This window comes from Dermochelys coriacea, chromosome 4 (genome assembly GCF_009764565.3).
Source record: "Dermochelys coriacea isolate rDerCor1 chromosome 4, rDerCor1.pri.v4, whole genome shotgun sequence".
Taxonomy (NCBI): Eukaryota; Metazoa; Chordata; order Testudines; family Dermochelyidae; genus Dermochelys; species Dermochelys coriacea.
The window spans coordinates 2,596,276-2,619,861 of NC_050071.1; the positions used below are offsets into that span (position 1 = coordinate 2,596,276).

Below are 23,586 nucleotides of genomic sequence, written 5' to 3' on the forward strand. Positions count from 1 at the left end.
TCTTTAAAGCTTGGTGCATTAGTTCTCCCCGCCTTTTCCTTCTAACAGGGCTTATAGGAAATATATCTGGTATTCATCTATTCAAGAAAATAATCATGTAATTCCTCATATATATCCATCTATAAACTGTACTACTCTATAAAGTATAAGCACAATACACTTGTAACCATGACCAAAGCCCTTCTCATCAATCACCAACTAAGTAGAAAGGCCTCCTCATATCACCCAAAAGTTATCAAAAAACAAATCTAAACCTCACACATCAGTCATGGTCCCACGCCTAACATTCCCAAGTCCACCATAAGGAACCCAAAAACAATTAAAAAATAAAATCTGTCTATCTGTCGTACGAGGGAATGTGCAGATTATGGGACAGATGAGGCATGAATGTGTGGATGGTAAAGTAAGGTGACTACATAACACTGTTTAGTCCAATGGGTCATCTTCAGTCCATGAATTATGCTTTTCCAGGACAATCAATGGGTGAACAATCCTCCCCATAAAAAGACAAAAAGTGGGGGCATGTAGTAGAAAGAGAGCGTGAAACATAAGCCCTTGTATCAGAGGCCTGGAATAAGGCCTGAGGCCTGGGCTAAAGTAGTGATCAAAGTCAGGCTGTGAGCTAGGCTTCACTGAACGGGGCAAGAACAGGACTGATATTGCAGAAACACACATTCCGAAGAGGTGCAAGGCACAGGACACTCACAGAAACACATTCCAGAAGGGTGGTACCGGAACAGCACCTCAGTAGCAGCACATTCTCTAACAAGAACAGGAACATGCTGACCCATCTTAAAGATAAGGTCAAGATGACAGCATGATGGATAGAGATGTTTTGATCGAACCAACGTGTACAAGGTGATGGGTGGCACCTAACTACATCAGCAGGGCAATAAGTAACTTGTTTGCACTGAGGTATAAAATGGAGTCTTGGAGGAAGTGTCTTTGGTCAGCCGAGGGGACAGAGGAAAGTCCCACCATTCACTGACCTGGTCCATAACCATGGGGCATACATGTGCTAGTGTAACTAGACACTGATCCAGGGAGCTAGGACCATGCTTGGTTGCAATAAACCTAATCAAGTGCCTTTGCACCTTGATGGATCTTGTGGTCATTGGGCGGTTTGCTCGAGGTCTGCTGTGCCAGCTACCTGTGCAGAGCTGTGACAGCCTACGGAGGAAACACACGCAGGCAAACATCTAACTACATTTATAACTATACGTTGTGGTAGCACCGAGGAGGCCCAGTCATGGACCAGGACTCCATTGTGCTAGGTACTGTACAAACATAGAACAAAAAGACTTAATCTAAGTGTAAGACAAGAGACAACAGATGGACACAGACAGACGGGGGAGTGCAAGGAAACAAAGAGACAATGTAGGTGAGCATCATGGACAGTGGGCTTAGCACACCAGTGACCTGACATTTGTCAGGTTTTTTTGTATGCTTCATGGAAAAGAAGGGCGGTGCAGGATGCCAGTGAGGTGGCTTGGTGGGTATTTAGGGGAGTTCCTCCCAAGAGGGAGGCACAACATGGGAGGAAGCAAAAAGAAGCTTGTTTGACAATTTAGCAAGTGGAGTTTTGCAAGATCAGCTAGGGGACTGCCGTGCCTTTCGGGGACATGAATATTGTACTTGTCTTCTTTTGCTGGCCACATTGTATCTGGGAAATAGAGAGAATGGGATCTGTCATTTCAGCCAAATGTTATTCTTGGCATTCGCAGCTGGCATGAAGTAGGCAAACACCTGCATCCAAAAATATAAACTGGATATGCATCATGTTCCCTCCCGGACAGCCCTACTGCTACACAACAGAAGTCACTAAAGAGAGGGCGGCATTGCTTTCCTACAATACATCTATTTTTCAGCTACGACAGGAAATACTGTGACAAAGAAATAGACTGACCATCAACAATCCACCTATTGCACAAAGCATCCAGAGAACAGTTACACACCGTCATTAGCATTACAGATTTTTATGGCTAATGGGATTCATGGTTGTTATTGTTTTTTTTTATTTTAGCCAGCTGATTGAAAGGAAATGAAATCACTGAACTACACCCAAATAGAATTCACAGAAGCTATGTGAGCAAAATGCAGAAGTAGGTTTCTCCCTGTGTTGTAATAGTGCCAGATGTGGCAGTGGTCTGCAATATCCTTGGAAGACCTTACTGAATTAAGTTTAAGTATCTTTGGGGTCCATTATATTAAATGCAAAGGTTAAGTATTATTGTGGGGCAGGATAGTATGTAACCTCTCTGGGGGCGGGGCAGCTGTGATGTGAGGCGTGAATGATCAAAGGACTATACTGAACAATGTGCCAGACGAGAATGGGCAATGGTTAAGGGGATTTCCTGGGAAATGCCTTGGGGGAGGTGAATGTAAATTCCCTATCTCCAGTTACGCAAAAACCAAGCTCTTTGAAGCTCCACGCTGAGGAGCGGGCTTTTGTCTCACCTGTTATATGAGGCCAAGATCAAAGGCCCAAGCTGTATACAGGAAAGACTGAGCTCTGGTTCTAAATCTGAGATGGTTATAAACTTCTAACCATGGCAAAAATGCAGTGGTGGGTTTTAAAGGACTGACACGTACCAGAGCCAGAGGTTGGAATGGGGGTAACCTCTGGTAAGCTTTTGAGAATGCACGTACTGTCATTAACACCTTTCTCTGTTATGATTTCATCTTAAGAATAACTCTGCTTGCTTTGATAGAACTGAGTGGTAATTAAGTTGTTCATAGCCTCCAGAGAGAAAGCAAAGTGCAGACACTGGCCTGTTAAGCAGTCTGGCTTGCTGGGAATATCACAGTGTAGGCAGGAAACCTGCAGCCTGGAAAATCTCCGGTCAGGGGGGAGAAAAAGACAGGTCTCTGCCCAAGAGAGGTTATTGCTGAGGAGCTGTCAACCTAGAGTGGGTACCTTGGTAAGGATGGAGGGGGATACAGGTGTAGTTGCCCTGAACTGTGACAGTAATATTTCCCACAACAGAGCAATTTTCTAATCCTCCTTCCTGAAAGTCATAACATTTATTTGTTAAATATAGATATTCATGTTCCATTAAAAAAACACTTAAAAAAAAGGATGGTCTCTTAACTTGCATCTTCAAAGGTGAGAGTAATTTATGTACTGGAATGGGGTTTTTAATTCTCTTTTTGCAATAGTCATGATTGGGGCCAGAAGAAACCGCTATGATCACCTAGTCTGGACTCCTGCATACCACACCTCACAGAACCTCACCCAGTGATTCCTGCTGTGTAAGGAATTCTAGGAATCCCTACTATGTATATGAATGAATATGATTCATGTTATCTGAGACCCTGCCTGAACCCTCTCACCCCCTACTAGAGAGTGACCGACCGAGGAAGAGAGACTTCAGAGGTCACTCTCAGTTTTGGTTTCCTGTACAATAGCATCAGAAGAGGGGGAACTGCAGTTCCTGGCCCTTTCTTCTGTCCTTGTACAGGTGGGTAAGTACATCCGATGTGAATGTGGCTAATAAATTCCAAATGTGGTTTGCATTATCTAGCAACAGGGGATCAGAATTTCATCAGCCAATCAGCTCTTTCCATTTTCCCAACCCACTTTATCATGCACTATAGCCAAGAGCATTATTTTGGTTTGTAGTTATTTTTGGCCACTAAGACTAGTCTGTTTTCAATCCCCCATCAGATGACTTTTGGAATTGCTGTAACACATAAAGAGAACATGTAAATTTGTAGATTCTAAGACCAGAAGGGACCATTGTGATCATCTAGCCTCACCTCCTGAATAACACAGGCCAGAGACCTTCCCCAAATAATTCCTAGAGCAGGTCTTTATGAAAAGCATCCAATCTTCATTTAAAAATTGCCAGTGATGGAGAATCCACCACAACCATTTGTAAATTGTTCCAATGGTTAATTACTCTCACTGTTAAAAATGTACACCTTATTTCCAGTCTGAATTTGTCTAGCTTCAACTTCCATCTGTTGGATTGTGTTATACCTTTCTCTGCTAGACTGAAGAGCCCATTATTAAGTATCTGTTTCCCATATAGGTACTTATAGACTGTAACCAAGTCACCCATCACCCTTCTGTTGGTTACGTTAAATAGAGTGAGCTTCTGAAGTCTATCACTTAAGGTAATGCATCCGATGAAGTGAGCTGTAGCTCACGAAAGCTTATGCTCTAATAAATTTGTTAGTCTCTAAGGTGCCACAAGTACTCCTTTTCTTTTTGCGAATACAGACTAACACGGCTGCTACTCTGAAACCACTCTAAGGCAGGTTTTCTAACCCTTTATTAATTCTTGTGGCTCTTCTCTGACCCCTCTCCAATTTACCAACATCCATCTTAAATTGTGGGCACCAGAACTGAACACAGAATTCCAGCAGCAGTTGCTTTAGTGCCAGTTACAGAGGTGAAATAACCTCTCTGCTCCCAGTCAAGATTCCCCGTTTATGCATCCCAAGATCACCTTGTCTCTTTTGGCCATAGAGTCACGCTAGGAGCTCATGTTCAGCTGATTATCCACTCCAACCCCCAAATCTTTTTTTGGAGTCACAGGTTCCCTGGATAGAGTCCCCCACCCTGTAAGTATGGCCTGCATTCTCTGTCCTCAGATGTATCCATTTATATTTAGTATTAAAATGCTTATGCTCAGGTTACCAAGCATTCTAGATCATTCTGTATCAGCGACCTATTCTCTTCATTATTTACTACTCCCTGAATTTGTGTGTCATCTGCAAACTTTAACAGTGATAATTTTGTTTTCTTCCAGGTCATTGATGAAAATGTTAAATAGTATATAGCCTAGAACCAATCCCTGCAGGACCCTGCTGGAAACAGACCCAGTGATAAGAAAATGAGTACTTGTGGCACCTTAGAGACTAACAAATTTATTAGAGCATAAGAAGTGAGCTGTAGCTCATGAAAGATTATGCTCTAATAAATTTGTTAGTCTCTAAGGTGCCACAAGTACTCCTTTTCTTTTTGCGAATACAGACTAACACGGCTGCTACTCTGAGACCCAGTGATGATTCCCCTTTTACAGTTACAGTGTGAGACCTATCAGTTAGCCAGTTTTAATCAATTTAATGTGTGCCATGTTAATTTTGTATCGTATTTTTTTAACCAAAATGTCATGCAGTACCAAGTCAAAAGCCTTGCAGAAATTTACATGTATTCTGTCACCACTATTATCTTTATCAATCAACCAAAGCAATAAAAAAAAAGACATCATGCAAATGGGCTACCATTTAAGTCATCACTAAACTACAAGAAAAAAGACGCTTTAAAAATGGCATCAGTTAGTAATGTCTGAGCAGCGATGGCAGGTCTGGCAAACTTTCTTAATCTAGTAATTAAAAAGCATATCAAGCAACTTCTGCCCCATCTCCTGAACTGGCAGAACCATCCAGATGTTTCTGTAGTGCAAACAGGCCATCGTGTCTATTCCGTGGCTAACCTCGGGTTGCAGCAACCAAAGTTAATTTGTTGCTGAAAGCCGATACAGGGAGGAGCGATGGTTCCCCTTTCCCAGTTTGGTTGAACATCACCATCACCTTTCTGTCTAGCATGAAGCCTGGATGCACTGATTTTGGACGTGCAAGTTCTAGAACCCGCTGGGAAGCCTCACAGGTGAGCGCAGCTGTTGGCACGGGCCACTCCGGAGAACTACGAGGCCTAGAGAAAAACACAAACATGCAATATGGACACAGCTTCAGGGCGTTCCCAGAATAGGTTTGTTTATTTGAATTAAAATAGACACATTGTTGCAGAATTATTGTAGTTGTTTGTCTACAAGGATTGTGGTGGTAATGCTGTAATAACCAGCCCTAAAACTGGTTTTCATTTAATGCCTGGTGTAAATAAAACCAAAGTCATAGAGACAATGTAACTTAAGGAGTGCATGAAAATATCTGGAGTAGGTGTGTGCTTGAGGGACCTGTCACCCTGCTAAGCAGTGAGCTGAGTGTGGAGCCCCCACTCCACATGGACATGGGTCCAGTGTGAAAGGTCCAGTCCTACCCCACCAGCCTTGATTGAATTGGGGGGCGGAGAGCGGAGCTGGCCCCAGAGCTCTGCTGGCTAAGGGATGGCTGGCTTGACTCCCTGAAGCCAGCCTACTCCCCACCGAGGATGGGAATGCCACCTCAGAGCAGGAGCTCTGCCTGCAGCCCTGGCAGGCTCTGGGCCAATCGGTGGGCACAGGGGTGGGGCTGGAGAAGACTGTGGGGTTAGGTGGGGAGCACATGTTGCTGCGGGAGGGAGCAGGACCATGTACAGCCTGGCCCTGCAGGCTGGGGGTCAGCCCAGGGAGCAGGTTGGGGGCATGGGCACAGCAAGGCTGAAGGAGCAACCTGGATCCAGTGAGGAGCCCAGTGACATGGAGATGGACACCAGGCAATGCAGCAGAGACCAGGATTCACCCTCCCAGCTCACACCCAACCAAGGCCCTGGCCCGTGCTGCCAGGGGCAGGAGGTGCCTGTCCTGGGACTGGAGCTGGGGTTCGGATGGACTCTTATTTGGGCTAGTGAACGCTGATGTGTATGTCTGGGCTCTGGGGACTCAGTACACCGTGCTCTGGCTTGAAGGAGGATGAGAGACTCACCATGGGTCCACAAATGGTCTCTTGTGCTATTTCAGGGTTTGTCCTGCCCACATAAAGCCACTGGCGTGATAGCTGAGTGCAGCCTTTATTTCCAGCTGCCTCCCCGAGGGCTGTTGAGGGACCCAGAGGTTGGGAGATTAGCAGGGTTCTCTCTGGCATGAGGCTTGGGATCTGGGGTCCACATGATGAACCTGGGGTGCTCCTCCCTGAGACTGAATTGCCTCACGTTACAGAACTGGGAAGCAAAGTGATTTGTTGCTCTCTTTGTTACATACGTTGCTAAACCCTCCACCACCGTGTGCCTCGCCATGATGCAAAACCATCAGCCCTACGCCAAAATGTGGTCTAAGCCACTTTGTACATGAATATTTAGCTGCTCTGGTGCAGAACTCCAGTGGTCAAATGAACAAAGGGAACTAGGGTGACTGTGTGAATGAGATCAAAAGAAAGAGCCAGGGAATTACAATGAGCTGCTGTGTGGATGAGGGGAAACCCTGTCATCTCATACCTCTCCCCGTCACAAAGCAAGGGAAACACACTGCCCTGAGTGCTCGTGCCCAGCCTCATGTTTCAGGTCAAAGGCTGGGAACATTTTTTAATGAAATTGGGGAAGTGGAGCATTTTCACTCGGTGAAGAAGCAAAAGGCAGCAGCTGAAAATAAGGAATATGGGCATCCGAAGTAGACCTGAAGTGGTACCCAAATACCATTGACTTTCACCTAACGACTCCAGCTCCCAGCTTAAAGGTGCACGCAGTGTACGACCTGGTGCTGCAAAGTTGGTGATGGACAGTTGCTAGTAAACTGCCTTCTACTTTTGATTGTCAGTTTCCCTAGCACATTCTGCCTCTGCTTCTCTTGAGAGACACCATAAATAGGGCCTTCCTTTTTCTACGCTGCAAATAACTTGTAGCCTGGTTAGCCCATCTCTCTGTGCTGAAAACCAGATAAGCCATTCAGGACTGCACTTTGCAGGGGGAAAGCTCTTAAGAATTCTATACCTGTCCCCCAGCTGCTACCCTATATGGACCCAGAGCAGAGAATTCTTATGATCAGGTTCACCGTTTCTGATGGCTTCTGTCTACCCAGAGCTTGATAGCAGGGCCATCACAGCAGAAATCTGTCTCTCCCCAAGAGTTACAACCAAGCCAGGGCTTAATTTGTTTCCCTACTTCCCCAGAGTAAGTCAGGCAGTTTCCTTTCTTCTTTCCTTTTCGTCTTTTTTCCTCCCCCTACCCACCCCTGGCCCCCCTCCACTAGCTCTTCTCCCCTTCCTCTCTTCACCTCATTTTCCTCCTCTTCCTCTTTGCTGCAGTGAGGAAGTTATATCGAACAGGTGAGTTTCCCATGTCCTTTTGAAGGCAGCCAGATTAGTGGTCACTCATCTCCTCAGCCCTGCTCACATCCTGTCTCCTACTCTCACCAACAACACCCTTAAGCCTGACAGCTGCACAGATGCTGAGGAATGCAGCTGTTAAGGGAGGTTATGGTCACACAGGGTTTGTCTAGACCTGGAAAAGAAGTGGACATTAGGCCAGGGGAAGAGCTGTTTGGAAAAAAGGAGATTGTCTCCCCATGGAAAGAACATTCATTTTCATCTAATTTTCCACAGAATAATTAGATTTTTTTGTCCAAAACTGAAAAAATACTATATGGAAATGTGGCCACGGCACCTCATGGAAGTTGTAGTTCAGATGCCTCATGCTCCCTTTCTCCTCTACAAGTTGGCTCCTTGGTTGCACTAAATCTCCCTTTTTGGAGGCGGGAGGCAGTGTATCATGGAGTCCTTGGCCATGGTACACCTTGGGAGATGTAGTCCAACCAGGGCGCCTGTAGATAAAGAAGAATGGAGACATGAGGGAACAGAACTACAACTCCCACAAGGCACCACTGCAACACTTCCAAATTGAAACACTTCCATTACCACCATTCTGTTTTTTGGCAAAACAATACATTTTTTCCATGGAAAGCTTTTTGCAAAAAACTTCATTTTGTCAAAAACCCATTTTTATGTAAAAAAAAACCCAAACAGTTTGGATTGACTATTTTCAGCCTGCCCTAGTCAGGGGCAGCTAATATGTGTCAACTAATCCTGACCTATCCTCACCTCTTTTCCTAATCTAGCCAAGCCCAGAGAGAAAGGCACTCTCTCAGACCCTATGGTTAGTACTATGGAGGGTCTGTTCCATCAGGACTATGATTCTATGACTGTTCTTTGAATCTGACCCAGTGTTCTATTCTTTTCATCAGATGAATTCGTGTTTTTGGTAAATGTATCCTTGTCTCACATTTATAACCCTTGCCTATTCCAAGTATACCACCTGTTTTGCCCTTGGAGTCCCTAACATAATGATGTGCTCTCTAGGATGGTTCACAATCATTTTCAAAGTGTGGAGTTTGTTGGCCACACAAATACAGAAACTTTCAGCCCTCCCATTCACATTTATGCAGGCAATGTGAGGAAAGCACTGCATGTAAGCTTATATGCTTAGCTTCTTTCAACCCAATTTGGCAGCTGGAACGAGGCAAGTCCACACGATGACAGCAGCCAGCTAGCTGCAGATCATCAGCAAGTGCCATACAGAGCACAGCACTTCTGCTCTCCCCCTTTTTTGGTCCTGTTCGTTTTGCTCCTACTCCAACCAGACATACTGCTTTTGAACACTAATTATGCTGAAAACCCACTTGAAACATGTGTAGCACAATAAGAGCTGTGTCATCTTTTACCTTTGTTTTAAGTACGCTGTTTGGTATTTTTTAGGTTCTGCCAACTTCAATATTCGAGGCGACGGTAAAGCTAAATCCATCAACGGTGGGCGCTGCCAGATCTCTGACATCTGGCCACAGATGTACAGGAAGAGGCGCCTTTGGGCATGTCATGGAAGAAGTAATGAAGAGAGTCAGCCAGGACCATAACCTCATTAAAACAGCGACAACAAGCATGCATGGCCAAACCAGGATAACTTAAATCCATACGCAGACATTCCACATGCAAAAATCCACATTTCTGTACTCAAACTGGGTGTAATGCATAAACAAATGGATATTTGCACATGGGATTATCTGATCTGGCCATGCAAATACCTGCTTGTTTTCATGCACCTAGGAGTGGGGGGTGTGTGTGTGTGAAAATGTAGTCCTTTCTGTGGGCAGTTTTAAGAAACTACTTCATAATACAAATCCCACAATATCTCTTTTGTTTATTTATGAAGCATGTAAATTAGAATCAGTCTAAGTACAACATTTAATAACATATTGAACTGTTATAGCTCCTTTCATGTCAGGATCTCAGAAGCACGGAATTAATTTAGCCTCATAACAATCCCTTTGGCAGGTGGAGTCAGGATGATTATCCTCACTGTATGGATGCAGAAAATGAAACACAGCGAGGTTTGTTCAAGGCCAGTGGTGGAGATGGGACTACAATGTGGTAGTCCAGATTCCCAATTGTTTCTCTGTAATTCTCGCCCCACCTACTATACCCACTTTACTTAACACTGGCATTTTGTTTTGTATTTGTAAATCAGTGTTTTATATTAACTCTGAGTAGGAAAGAGGCAAGAAACTAGTGGCAATGGCAAGAGAGAAACAAATACAGTTGTATTGTCATGACATCCCCAATCCTTATTCTGGCTACTGAGCATTATATTCAACAGCACAAGAAATGCAGAGACCCATTCTCATGGGTGTTATGGCTACCAGAGGGGCTAGAAATCTACTCTACACCCTGACAGAGCTTTGGTCTAGTCTCCTCACCAAAACCACCCCTTCCAGTAATTATTTAAAAAATGAATTGAGACTTATAAGCACTTAAAGAAACCTTCTGCTAAAAAATCTCCAGTTATCCCCCTGGGGTCTACAAAGCATTGGGGACAGTGAATCTTTAGGAAGGGACTGGTGAATGAATTCAATGATTAGCACCTGATAAGCAAAAAATATTGTTTATTCTTCTGTGACTTTATTGAAACTGCTACCAGAGAACTGCAAATTTGGGCATTGTCCCCCGGAACAACTTTGAACTACATATAAGTACGGCCAGTTTGTCCCCTGGCTTTTCCTTATTCCATCAAATCCGTAAGTTATGAAAAACAATGATCATCTGGAGAAGGGAGTCTCCATTGTTTTTTTATGACAAATACAATTGGCAGATGTTAATGAAACTGAAGATTCATTACCTCAATATAACCAATAGTGGTAATAATCATTCACCTACACCTCAAGATGGGCATTTTAAATATGTATGTGGTTTTGTGATCAGTCCTCTTTTGAAAGAGGAACTAAATAACACTGCTCAGTAATAACACTTGTTAGGGCCTGTTTTCTTCTTGCAAGCTGTTGGCAGTGGGTTGGTTAACTTGTTGCATTACAGCCACATTTCTTGGACAATAGTGTGCTCTCGTCTATATGCCCTCATTTGGTGTACTGGCTCCTCTTCCATATCATCACATACGATATGGTATGTTAACAAAACTCCATGCTACAAATTCAACCCTATTAATTCATATATCTTTCCATTCTCTTCATCAGCATGTGACACAGGGATGTTTGTTGAACACAGGGGGAATTTATACAATGTAGACGATTTGCTGAAGGATGCATATGCCATTATCTAGCTTCTCTCCTTCTTCTCATGGAACAACAGGGTCATGAAGGAGAGAGGGCTATGGTCTAGGAGAGCACACAGGGCATTGCTTCCAAGGGTCTCAGCCATGGGGCATCAGACAGCATGTGCAAGACAGGACAGTTGTGGCTTGCTGATGGCTATTGGGTACAGGGGCCTGCAGACCAGGGGAAATGGAGAGGTCAAAGACAGCGCCAACCCTGTGCAACTTAGCAAGTCACTATAGAGAACCCTGGGCTCTTACAGTGGTGGGAAGAAGGAAGGAGGAGTGGACAGCAGGTCCAGAGCTTCTGCCCAGGTAGTCCTCCCACCTGGCCCTGCACACCAGCTAACGAACGATGCAGTAGGACTCTGCTCCTTCTACCCTCAAGCCGCTGGAACTTTATGCCTTTGAAGTGGCAGTGCATGGGGACAGGTAGTTGAGTAAATGGGTGAACAGTGAAGGGGAGAAAGGTTGGGCGGGGGACAGTGCCACATAAATCCAGGTCTAATGTTGCATAGGATACAGGGCCTTGCATTGGGGCCAGGGTGTAACAATCCACACCCACATACATTACAGAGACACAATCACCATCAGTCAAATGTCATACAACACCCAATGTTCCGTTCCAAAGCCACACGCCACGTGGAAACCAAGATCAAACTGGCACTAGACTGTACCTGGTGTCACTGGAATTCTAAGAAGACAAACTGTTGCTCCAGCAACAACAGCTTCCCATTACGGGAGTCATAGTCTTCTCACAGCCCATCAGCGGCTCCACCATTCTACCTAATCCCTGTATTGCCTGCCAGGTTTTGGAGGGAGCCTGAATTAAAACTGAAATACAACTTAACCTTCCCAATTTCCGTTTGGAAATCAACCTGCTCCCAGTTTTTGGAACAAACATATATTTAGGAGGAGACTATATTATGAAGAACCAAGATTTTCTATTATGAAAAATCGGGATTTTTCAAAAATGACCAGTGATTTGCTGACTTGTGTTTGCGTGCTCAACCTGAGACAACCTTAAAAGGGGGGCTTGATTTGCAGAAAGTGCTGAGCACCTGCCCTCTGAAAAAATGAGACTCCTTAAAGTGTCTCCAATTGGCCACCTGAAAATGGAGGCACCCAGAATCATTAGTCCCATGTTGAAAATCTAGGCAAAATTTAGTGACCAGAACAACCACAAAGATGAAATAGATGGGAACCATTGAAAAACCATTCTCTGTAGAGACATATATAATAAATGCTTTACACTTCTGCAGCCCCTTTTCATCCAGAAAATTGCAGAACTCAGCCAAACGTAGAGAGACCTTAAGATGGTTAAACTGAAGAACTGCTTTACGCAGTAGTAGCTCTGCTGAGCTGATCTCAGAGCTGATCTCAGCTGTTCATGGTGGATTGGGCTACGGTCATAATGTGAAAGTACAGAAACTTCTGCTTTCTTCTCCTGTTCTGAATTCACCTCTGTACAGTTGTCATGCCTTTATTTGTATTAATTATTATCAGTAAACCCTGAGCTGTTGCATTCATTAGTGAATGTTTTCCAACAGAAGGAAGAGCGCTCCTGAATACAACCAACCTGCGTTGAAGGTTACCATCAAAAATTTTCTTGGGTTTGGCCAGAGACATAATTCTTGGTGTTGGCTGAGCCGTCAATGCACTCAGGGAGAGGGGCCAAATTGTCTCCTGGTTTCCCCATTCTAACCTACTGTTAAAATAGGGAACAAAAGGGAAACAAAATTCACAGTTAGATGATCACTAAACTAAGCTTGACACTGAGCCTCTGATGCTCTCCCAAATTTGCAAAACAACTGAGGAGCAACGTGCATGTTTGTTGGTTTCAACCATTATCGCTGCACAATGTGAGCAGCCCTCTCAATGACATGCCTGAGGAACAGCATGACCTGCTCCATCCCACCATCCCCAGCCATGTCCACGCTCAGGAGAGGCCATCTTCCATCTCCCAGACCTTAAACACACTGGTAAGGGTGGTTGATAAGTCTCCCCTTGCTCTCCTCCCAACTATCCAAAACGTGCAGGGGAACAAGAACTGGCCAGGCATGACAAGAACTGGCAAAATGCACAGCCACCCAAGTGGCAGGTGAAACTTGAGGACTACAGTAATCCTGACCACAACTGGCGCTAAATTAAGGTGTAGGCACTACATATTCAGGGCCCTGGATTGTCTTAGCCTGACCACAGCTGCTGTGGGTGAATTTTGGCCTGGTCTACAGTACGTGGTTATTTCGGAATTAGCCAAGTTAATTCAAAATAAAACTGATTCCGTCCACACAACCAAACCAGTTTTTTCAATTTAAAGGGCTCTTTAATCCGATTTCTATACTCCACCTTAGCAAGTGGAGTAGCGTTAAAATCGAGATCACAGTTCCGGTTTACAGGTACCATGGACGCAATTCGACATTATTGGCCTCCGGGAGCTATCCCAGAATGCTCCCTTGTGACCACTCTGGACAACACTCTCAACTCCGATGTACTAGCCAGGTAGGCAGTAAAAGCCCCAGGAACTTTTGAATTTCATTTCCTGTTTGGTCATCATCAGCACAGTCCACCCTTACAGGTGACCATGCAGAGTCCACCATCACAAGAGACCATGCAGTCCCGGATTCACAGACGAGCTCCAGCATGGTCTGAACGGGAGGTACTGGATCTCATCGCATGTTGGGGAGACAAATCTGTTATGGCAGAACTACATTCCAAAAAAAGAAACGCAAATACGTATGCTAAAATCTCCAGGGCCATGAGGGAAAGAGGGTTCTCCAGGGACACAGAGCAGTTTTGTACAAAAATCAAGGCGCTCAGGCGAGTGTACCAAAAAGCCAGGGAGGCGAATGGGCACGCTGGGTCGCAGCCCCATACATGTCGCTTCTACCGTGAACTACATGCAATTATGTGGGGGTGACGCCGCCACTACTCCACCACTGTCCATGGATGTCTGCAAGGAGGGAGTTGCACAGAGCAAGGAGGATGAGTTATTGGAGGACGAAGAGGATGACAGTGCACAGGTGGCAAGTGGGGAATCTGTTTTCCCCCCCAGCCAGGAACTATTCTTAACGCTGGAGCCAACAGCCTCCCCCCACTCCCAATGCAGGCTCCTGGACCATGACCCTGGAGAAGGCACTTCTGGTGAGTGAGAACCTGATTGGAGCCACGCGGTGGGGGGTGGGGGGAAACCCAGCCGCGCTGGGCTGTTCGCATTTAGTTTAAAGGGCTTATTCCTGCTCAGAGCCTCATCGGAGCCACACGATGAGTGGGGGGGGGGGGAGTTGTGTGAAGCGATCATCCCAGAGAGCCTGCAGGCCCTCCTTTGGTATGGCAAACCACCAGGCATTCTTGCTATGGGAAAGGGGGCCTAGTAATTTGAAAGCATTGAAATGAATGCGGAAAAAGCAGAACCCCGCCTGCCCCTAGGGCTTACCATGTCTGCCTTCAAGCTGAATTCTGTTGCCTAGCCGCGCGTGATGGCTTACTCACACCAAAGTGTCAGGCACTTCACTATAAGAGGCAAAATGCGACCTGGTACAGAAAGAACATGTGCTGTGTACTATGAATTGCCTATTTCACTGAGAAAGTGTGTCCCCTTGGTTCTCTAAAATGTATCTTTTAAAATACTACCCTCCCTTTTTCTCCTCCCGCAGGTGCAAATGTTTCGACGCGGCCCCTATCTACTCCGTCCCAGAGGCTGGTCCAGATTAGAAGGCAGAAAAAACGAACTCGGGACGACATGTTCGCCGAGCTCATGCAGTCCTCCCGCACTGACCGGGCCCAGCTGAATGTGTGGAGGCAAACAATTGCAGAGTCCTGTAAAGCGTTAAACGAACACAAATAGAGGAGGGATGCAAGCGATGAGAGCAGGCAGGATGCTATGGTCAAGCTCATGGGGGAGCAAACTGACATGCTCCACTGTATGGTGGATCTAATGCTGGAAAGGCAGCAAGACCACAGACTGTGCAGCAGCCCCTGTATAACTGCCCTCCCTCCTTCCCAAGTTCTATAGCCTCCTCACCCAGATGCCCAAGAACATGGGGCATGGGGGGGAGGCTACGGGGACCCACACACTCAAACCCAGAGGATTTCCTCACCCAGATGCCCAAGAACATGGGGCGGGGGGGGAAGGCTATGGGGACCCACACATTCAACCCCAGAGGATTGCACAAGCAACAAAAGATGGCATATCCAAAATTTTGATTTGGTTTATGGACTTGTCCTTCCCTCCTCCTCCACCCCCCTCCCTCAGTACCCCCTCTCCCCCTGTCTACCTTCTGATTTCTCTCAATGTGTTGTGCAACAATAATAAAGAACGGTTTTTAAACAATTGTGACTTTATTTCCTTTCATATATAGGGGGCAGATAACTTGAAGAGAAACAAACACAACTGTCACACCGTACCCTGGCCAGTCATGAAACTGGCTTTCAAAGCTTCTCTGATGCGCAGCGTGCCCTGCTGCACTCTTCTAATCGCCCTGTTGTCTGGTTGTGAGAAATTGGCTGCCAGGCGAGTTGCCTCAACCTCCGAACCTGCCATAAACGTCTGCCCCTTATTCTCACAGATATTGTGGAGCACACAACAAGCAGCAATTACAATTGGAATATTGGTTGTGCTGAGGTCTACCCGAGTCAGTAAACTGCGCCAGCGCGCTTTCAAATGTCCAAAAGCACATTCTACCACCATTCTGCACTTGCTCAGCCTATAGTTGAACTGCTCCTTACTACTGTCCAGGGTTCCTGTGTATGGCTTCATGAGCCATGGCATTAAGGGGTAGGCTGGGTCCCCAAGGATAACTATAGACATTTCAACATCCCCAACAATAATTTTCTGGTCTGGGAGGTAAGTCCCTTCCTGCAGCTGTTCAAAGAGACCAGAGTTCCTGAAGATGCAAGCGTCATGCACCTTTCCCGGCCATCCCACATTGATGTTGGTGAAACTTCCCTTGTGATCCACCAGTGCTTGCAGCACCATTGAAAAGTACCCCTTGCAGTTTACATACTGGCCGCCCCAGTGTTGCGGGGTCAAGATAGGGATATGCGTTCCATCTATCACTCCGCCGCAGTTAGGGAACCCCAGCACATTAAAGCATCCACAATGATCGGCACATTTCCCAAAGTCACTTTTACCCTTGATAGCAGCTGGTCAATGATTGTGTTGGCTACTTGCAGCACAGCAGCCCTGACAGTAGATTTCACAGAATCATAGAATACCAGGGTTGGAAGGGACCTTAGGAGGTCATCTAGTCCAACCCCCTGCTCAAAGCAGGACCAATCTCCAATTTTTGCCCCAGATCCCTAAATGGCCCCCTCAAGGATTGAACTCGCAAACCTGGGTTTAGCAGACCGATGCTCAAACCACTGAGCTATCTGTCCCCCGCTCCATTTGCCCACTCCGAACTGATTCCTGACTGACGGATAGCTGTCGGGCGTTGCAAGCTTCCACAGGGAGATGGCCACTCGCTTCTCAACTGTGAGGGCTGCTCTCATTTTGGTGTCTTTGCACTTCAGGGCAGGGGACAGCAAGTCACAAAGTTCCATGAAAGTGGTCCTACGCATATGAAACTTTCGCAGCCACTGGGAATCATCCCATACCTGCAACACTCTGTGGTCCCACCAGTCTGTGCTTGTTTCCCGGGCCCAGAATCGGTGTTCCACGGCATGAACTTGACCCAGCACCACCATGATCTCCCAATCGCCACATGCTGTGCTTCTAGGAACGTCTGTGTCCCAGTCCTCATCACTATCGTAATCGTGCTGTTGTCGCTTCCTTGCTTGGTTTTGCAGGTACTGCACATACTGCTGGATAATGCGCGACGTATTTACAACGGTCAAAACTGCAGTGGAGATCTGAGTGGGCTCCATGCTTGCTGTGCTAAGGCGCCTGCACGGGTAATCCTGGAAAAAGGGCACGAAACGTAGGAGAGCAGAGTGGCAGTGGAAGAGGTGCTGTTCAGTTCACGATAGCCGAAAAAAGGTAGGAAATGGTTGTCTTCTGTAGCTTTCATGGAGACGGGAGCCCAGGACAGACAACATGGAGAAGCTTGGTAGCGCAGCAAGAGCAGGAGAGCAGAGTTGGTGGTGGAAGCTGTGCTGCTCAGTTCACGATGGCTGAGCAGAGTTGGCAGCAGAAGCGGTCGATGAGGAAGAGAAAGAGTAGATATTTACAGAGATTACATAGAAAGACGAGAGGAAATGCGAGGTGGATTCATAGTACCAGGAGGGAAGCGGTGCACCGTACTGCACCGTCTGCCGAAAGCAGTATGGTGTCTGCACGCCAAAAAGGCACGAAATGATTGTCTGCCGTAGCTTTCATGGAGGGAGGAGCGACTGATGACAAACACCCAGAAACACCTGCGAGAATGTTTTTACCCCATCATGCACTGGGAGCTTAACCCAGAATTCCAATGGGCAGCAGGGACTGCGGGAACTGTGGGATAGCTACCCATGGTGCACCGCTCCAACATTCAATGCTAGCCTTGGTACTGTGGACATACTCCGCCGAATTCACACGCTTTAGTGGGGACACACAAGACCGAATGTATAAAATCACTTCAGAAAATTTGAATAGAATAATTTCGAAATAATTTTGTACTGTAGACATATCCTTAGACTCCCTAGCACTGTAAACAAAAAGTCATATTCTTTTGTCTTTCCCAGATGTCAGATGGAGACAGCTCACCAGTGCAGAAGAAACCCAAAGCCCATACAGCATAAGCTTTGTACTTTTTCCACTAACCTACTAAAGTTCTCCCAAGCTGCTTTAGGCTTCTTTGGTCTTGCTAGTTCTCTGATCCTAGTAAATGCAAATCAAGGTTACATGAGCAATTAAACTCAGAGGCTGTTTAAACAAGCATAGAGCAGGTGTTACAGTATTCTGAACCTTAAATAATTCTTGAGTCACTCAAAGATTTTCATCATGAAGCCAATGTGACAAAAGAACACTGATTCATTTTTTTAAGTAATGGGCCTGGCTAGTCATTGTCTCTATAACATTACCTATCTTTTCAGTACATATATTGATGTAAGAATTCTCTCCCTCTCAGTCCAGTTTCTCCTTTGCTCAGTTCTCTGGTGAACTCATAATCCAGTTTTTTTCTGTTACAATAGTCTGCTGTCTGGGCCAGAATTTCATAGAAAAATTCAGGATTAAGACTTCACTGCAGAATCAGTGTGAGATGGGCCGATGTGGAAGCACTTTTTATTGTTTTAATAATGTGATATTAATACACGAGGACTAGGAGCTCAGAGATTCTCCCAGCCAACACAAAAATAAACAGAACAAGCACCACACAAATGTGCATGCATTATTATCATCATGATTATTAAATAACACCATTCACACAGTGCTTTACAAGTATAGATTAAGTCACATTCCCTGCACTAAACTGCTTGCACTTTAAGATCAATTTATTATATTACTGTTAATATTAATGTTGTTTGCCTGTTTCCGCAAGTACCCACAATGTACAAGGGACTGCAGAAACACACAGAATGCATGGTCCTTATCCCAAAAAGCTTCACTGTAAAGAAGATAAGATGGTTACACTGAATTATCAAGAATTCCCAACAAAGTATTGTCTGTGTCTGTTTATACAGTGTCTGAAGCATGGGCAGGCACACTTGACTGGTGTTTACCCAGTGTAGTTGCAAGATTAAATATTCAGATTGAATATCCAATCAGGGGAAGGGATACAAGCAATTGATTTAGAAGTTCAATAGTATTTGCAAGGTCTTTGAATTAGAATCAGACTAAGTCCTCTGTCAACAACCTCTTTGCTTGTTGGAAGTTAGTGGCAAAAGAGTCCAATTAAATAGATGAAGTGCCATCAAATTCTTCCTCCTTATCCATGAGTCTCATGTTTCATATGTTGACATCCTTGGTGTCTATTCAACACTTTCTCCAGGCAGGAAGGGGGCTGGTGGCTTCCCTTTACTTTGTGACACTTCCCTTAGCAACTGAACAGAAATAGGTGTATAAATTATGCACTATAGGCCTGATCCAACACCCATTAAAGTCAATGGTGTCACTGGGCATTGGATCAGGCTCTCTATTAGCCTGGCAATGGGAACACAGCCTGGTGAGGGGGTGGGGCTGGAGCAGTGTCTGAGAGATGTTGGTTAAGAATGCATGTACTATGTGATTATGCTATTGGGTTCTCTTAAGGGCATGTGGCCTGTCAGGGTTCCTTCCCCACTCTGAACTCTGAGGTACAGATGTGGGTACCCATATGCAAGACCTCCTAAGCTTATTTTTACCAGCTTAGGTTAAAAACTTTCCCAAGGCACAAATTCCACCTTGTTCTTGAACAGTATGCTGCCACCACCAAGTGATTTAGACAAAGAATCAGGGAAAGGACCACTTGGAGTTCCTGTTCCCCCAAAATATCCCCCCAAGTCCTTACACCCCTTTCCTGGGGAGGCTTGAGAATAATATCCTAACCAATTGGTTACAAAGTGAACACAGACCCAAATCCCTGGATCTTTGGATACTGAAAAAAAAATCAATCAGTTCTTAAAAGAAGAATTTTATTTAAAAAAAAAAAAGAAAATGTAAAAATTCCCTCTGTAAAATCAGGTTGGAAGATAACTTTGCAAGGTAACAAAAGATGCACAAAACACAGAGGAACCCCCACTAGCTTTAGTTTCAAAGTTACAACAAAACAGGGATAAACCTCTCTCCAGCAAAGGGAAAATTCACAAGTTGAGAAAACAAAGATAAACTAATACGCCTTGCCTGGCTGTACTTACAATTTCTGTAATATGAGAGACTGGTTCAGAAGAGTTTGGAGGACATGGATTGATATCCAGTCCCTCTTAGTCCCAAGAGCGAACGAACACAGAAACAAAGAACTCAAAACAAAGCCTCATCCCAACCCCCCGATTTGAAAGTATCTTTTGTCCCCATTGGTTCCTTTGGTCAGGTGCCAACTAGGTTATTTGAGCTTCTTAACCCCTTACAGGTAAGGAGGAATTTTAGGCTATCCCTATGGTTATGAAACGGCCCGATTTGAAACTGCTGAGAACTTCTTGCAAGATGCTGAGCACGGTAAGTTCTCCCTGAAGTCAGTGGGAATGGGGGAGCTCAGCCTCTTGCAGGAAGCTGGAAAGATACCTGCAATAGCAGATTATCTTTTAGGCAGTCTATTGTTGTTTACTTGATGCAAGAGGCAAGATAATGGACCGTGCTAATTATACCTAAGCTCTATCATCCTCACATCATGTACAAACTGCTTTCAGAAAGATCAGCACAACTCCCATGAGCTTCGGAAGGATTTGCTCATGAAACTCTGGTCCTGTGCCTTCATCTTATGGCAGAACATATCCAGGTATGGCCTTGTCTTTTAAGGAGCCAAGCATCAGTTTCATTTTTTAATTTCCAGTCAAGTTGTTCTACAATGGTCTTTCCTTGAGAAGCAGCAAGGGGCCAATTAAAATTTCATATAGAACTATTTTTAGTTCCAGCCTTGTCACAGCATAAATTTAACAGTAGATAAACTCATTTACTGAAAATGAGATTATTACTGGCATCCTCTCAGCAGAAGAGACTCATTAGCATCTCTCTAATCTTTACTCATCCACAATATAGTACGTTGGCCTAGATCCATTTTCTAACTATAGCCAATGGATTATAAGGAAAGTCTGACTGTAATGCTTTATATTTTCCTAAGAATCAAATCACCTCACAAAATATGTTCTGTGCAAAGATTCCTCTCAAGAAGCATTAAAAATACCAAGACGACCTTCTGCTTGTATGCTGTTTTTTAAAAATGATAGAATGGCTGTAGTTTACATCTCAAATGGAGACCTTCAGTTTGAAACGTAGTCACTTTAAAGAAATAAGTTTAAAGTATTTTCATGTCCCACTCCTGCCCCACTCACAATTTTTGTGTTTTTTTATGAATCACATTATCCTGTTTTTAAAAAAATGTCATTCTCTCCTCTGCTGTCACGTGAAAGACTCCCACAAACAGGAGAAAATGACTCTCTGAAGTCCCAGCCCAGCAAATGATTTAAATAAGTCTGTAACTTTAAGCACATGAGCAGTCATATTGACAGGAGAAATAATGAAATCGGCTATACCGGTCTAGTATTTGGGGTTTTTTACAAATTAAAATAAATAAGCCCAAATCCTCTGCATACAATGAATGCATTTCTATTCTTTATGTGGGCATTATAATCAAAACTAGCACATCTCCAGTTTTGTATGCATGGGAGTTTCTGGTAAGAGATTCTTCTAGTTGAGACAGAATGGTCTTTTACATTAAACCGCCTGGATTCACAGGTTGCTCTTTCACAAGGCACTCAGGGTCAGCGCCACATACCTGCACACTACTACAAGCATCTATATCATGGAATGGATTTATTTTTTGCAGGTGATACACTGAAATAATGTGAATAATTTCCCCTACATTATTTCTTGTAATAACCAGTTGACACAGACCTCCAAAAGCACATCAGCGTTGTAAGAAATGTTGTTGTGCCATCATAACTGATTTACTCATTCAAGGTCCCTCATCTGCAGGAGACATTTCCTCCTGATATTGATGACATTAGCCCCAGCCTCATCAATCCCCTTGGAGCCAGGCCTGCAGTCCACACTCAGGTATGCTGGGAGCTGTCTGAGTGAGGAAGAGGACTCTGAGTTATGTACTTGCATTTCCAGATGCCTGCTGGGTTATTTTTTCTTACCTGTCACTTGAATATGAACAGAAGTAAGAAACTGCAAAGAAAAGAAAAACAAAGTGGGTATTAAAAGGCTGGATAATGCCTGCATTCTGTGCTATCATTTATTTACATTCATTGTAAGTAGATGACTATACTTTATTCTCTATAAAATAACTGGCAAGGGAAAAGAAGCATGTCCAACTACTTAAGCCTTAGTTATCGGACAGCTTTGGGTATGTTTTTCTAGTAGTTATCCTGAATGTAACTACAGTGCAATGTACACACCATCTCTCACACCTCCCTGTGGTTAATTGTTGTAACAAAAAACATTCATGTATCTCTTTGAACCATGCAACTGTAAGCAGGGTCTGAATGAATGCTTCCCTGACAGCTAGCTAGGAGGGGAAGAGACTATGGATATGTTTATGTAAATACAGTCTGCTCCTGCTATGTTTACATATTCATCATTTACAGCTGTGTCAAAGGATCAACTTTGGCTGGTGTTGGATACAAATGACCTTAGCACTGAATGCAGGGGTAGTGAAATATGGTTACCGTTGTGGTAATTATTATAGGAATACAGGAAAGCAGGACTGTGCTTAACCCAGTGGTTCTAAGACTTTTGTACTGGTGATCCCTTTCACACAGCAAGCCTCTGAATGTGACCCCCCGTATACAGTAAAATTTTTAAAAAATATTTAACACTATTATAAATGCTGGAGGTGAAGCAGGGTTTGGGGTGGAGGCTTACAGCTCGCGACCCCCCAGGTAATAACCTCGTGACCCCCTGAGGGGTCACAATGCCCAGTTTGAGAACCCCTGGCTTAACCTTTCCCAAATGAGGGGCGGCACCCTCAGCTGGAAGAACCTCATTAAGCAGGGGCTCAAATGTCAGAGCCCTATGAAAGTAAGAGGGGTGGGGACAGGAGTCCTGGTGTCCTGATCAGGAGGCTGCACAACTCCCCAACACATCCCAGGGGTCCTCTCTAAACTGACTTAACCTGTTCTTCCCCACTGTTCAAAGACTAGAGCTAAACAGGCTTCATTAGGAGCCTCTTTTTTCATTTTAAATGCTCAATCAGAGCGGAAACTGGTTGCGGTAGGACTACGTTTCTGCCCTGCCTGCTAACAGCTAAAATCACTGAGAGCTGAAATCACTTGAGATGGGGCTGTGTTTCTGCTCGGCCTGCAAAAGAACCAAAAATCACTGAGAGACTGATGTGCAGAGGTCACAGCAGAGAGGCAGAAGGTGACTGATGGTCAGCTGGCAAATCAGTGACCGGCAGGGTGGCGGCAGAGAGGCGTGACAGGCGGCCCACAGGGGGCGGTGGAGAGGCTGGATGAGCGGTGGGCAGGGTGGCTGGTGGAGGGGTGCGGCGAGAGCAGGTTGCCAGTGAGTGGAGTAAGATGCCTCTTTACCCCCCACCCGGGGGGGAGGTGAACTCTGCAGATGCACCTCTGAACTCTGGTCTGCACTGACCAAGGACAGCAACTGTGAGTGGAGTGCAGAGAAGGGTCGGGAATTTGAAAGGGACTTTTGGGTTGCTGGACTTAAGAACCTGAGGGGAAAAGGACACTGCCCAACTTACTTGGCGGTGGGTCTTTTATTCATAGTTTATGTTTATGAACCCTGTTTGCGGTGTTTTCCCAAATTAACTCCTGAGTTACTTCCCTCCTTTTATTAAGTTTCTTTTCTACACTCAGACTCTGTGCTTGCGAGA

At 45.0% G+C, this 23,586-nt stretch overlaps 1 protein-coding gene across 1 annotated transcript in view; it reads right to left on the bottom strand.

Annotated features, from left to right (window-relative positions):
• THEGL (theg spermatid protein like) overlaps positions 1–23,586 on the bottom strand; it is a 40,825-nt gene that overhangs the window by 15,574 nt on the left and 1,665 nt on the right. The window contains exons 2-6 of the mRNA XM_043513842.1: positions 21,890–21,920; positions 17,937–17,993; positions 12,774–12,902; positions 9,318–9,455; positions 5,542–5,662 (exon numbers count right to left, since the gene is read on the bottom strand). Of these exons, the coding sequence (XP_043369777.1) occupies positions 5,542–5,662; positions 9,318–9,455; positions 12,774–12,902; positions 17,937–17,993; positions 21,890–21,920 (476 nt within the window). The remainder of the gene's footprint in view (positions 1–5,541; positions 5,663–9,317; positions 9,456–12,773; positions 12,903–17,936; positions 17,994–21,889; positions 21,921–23,586) is intronic.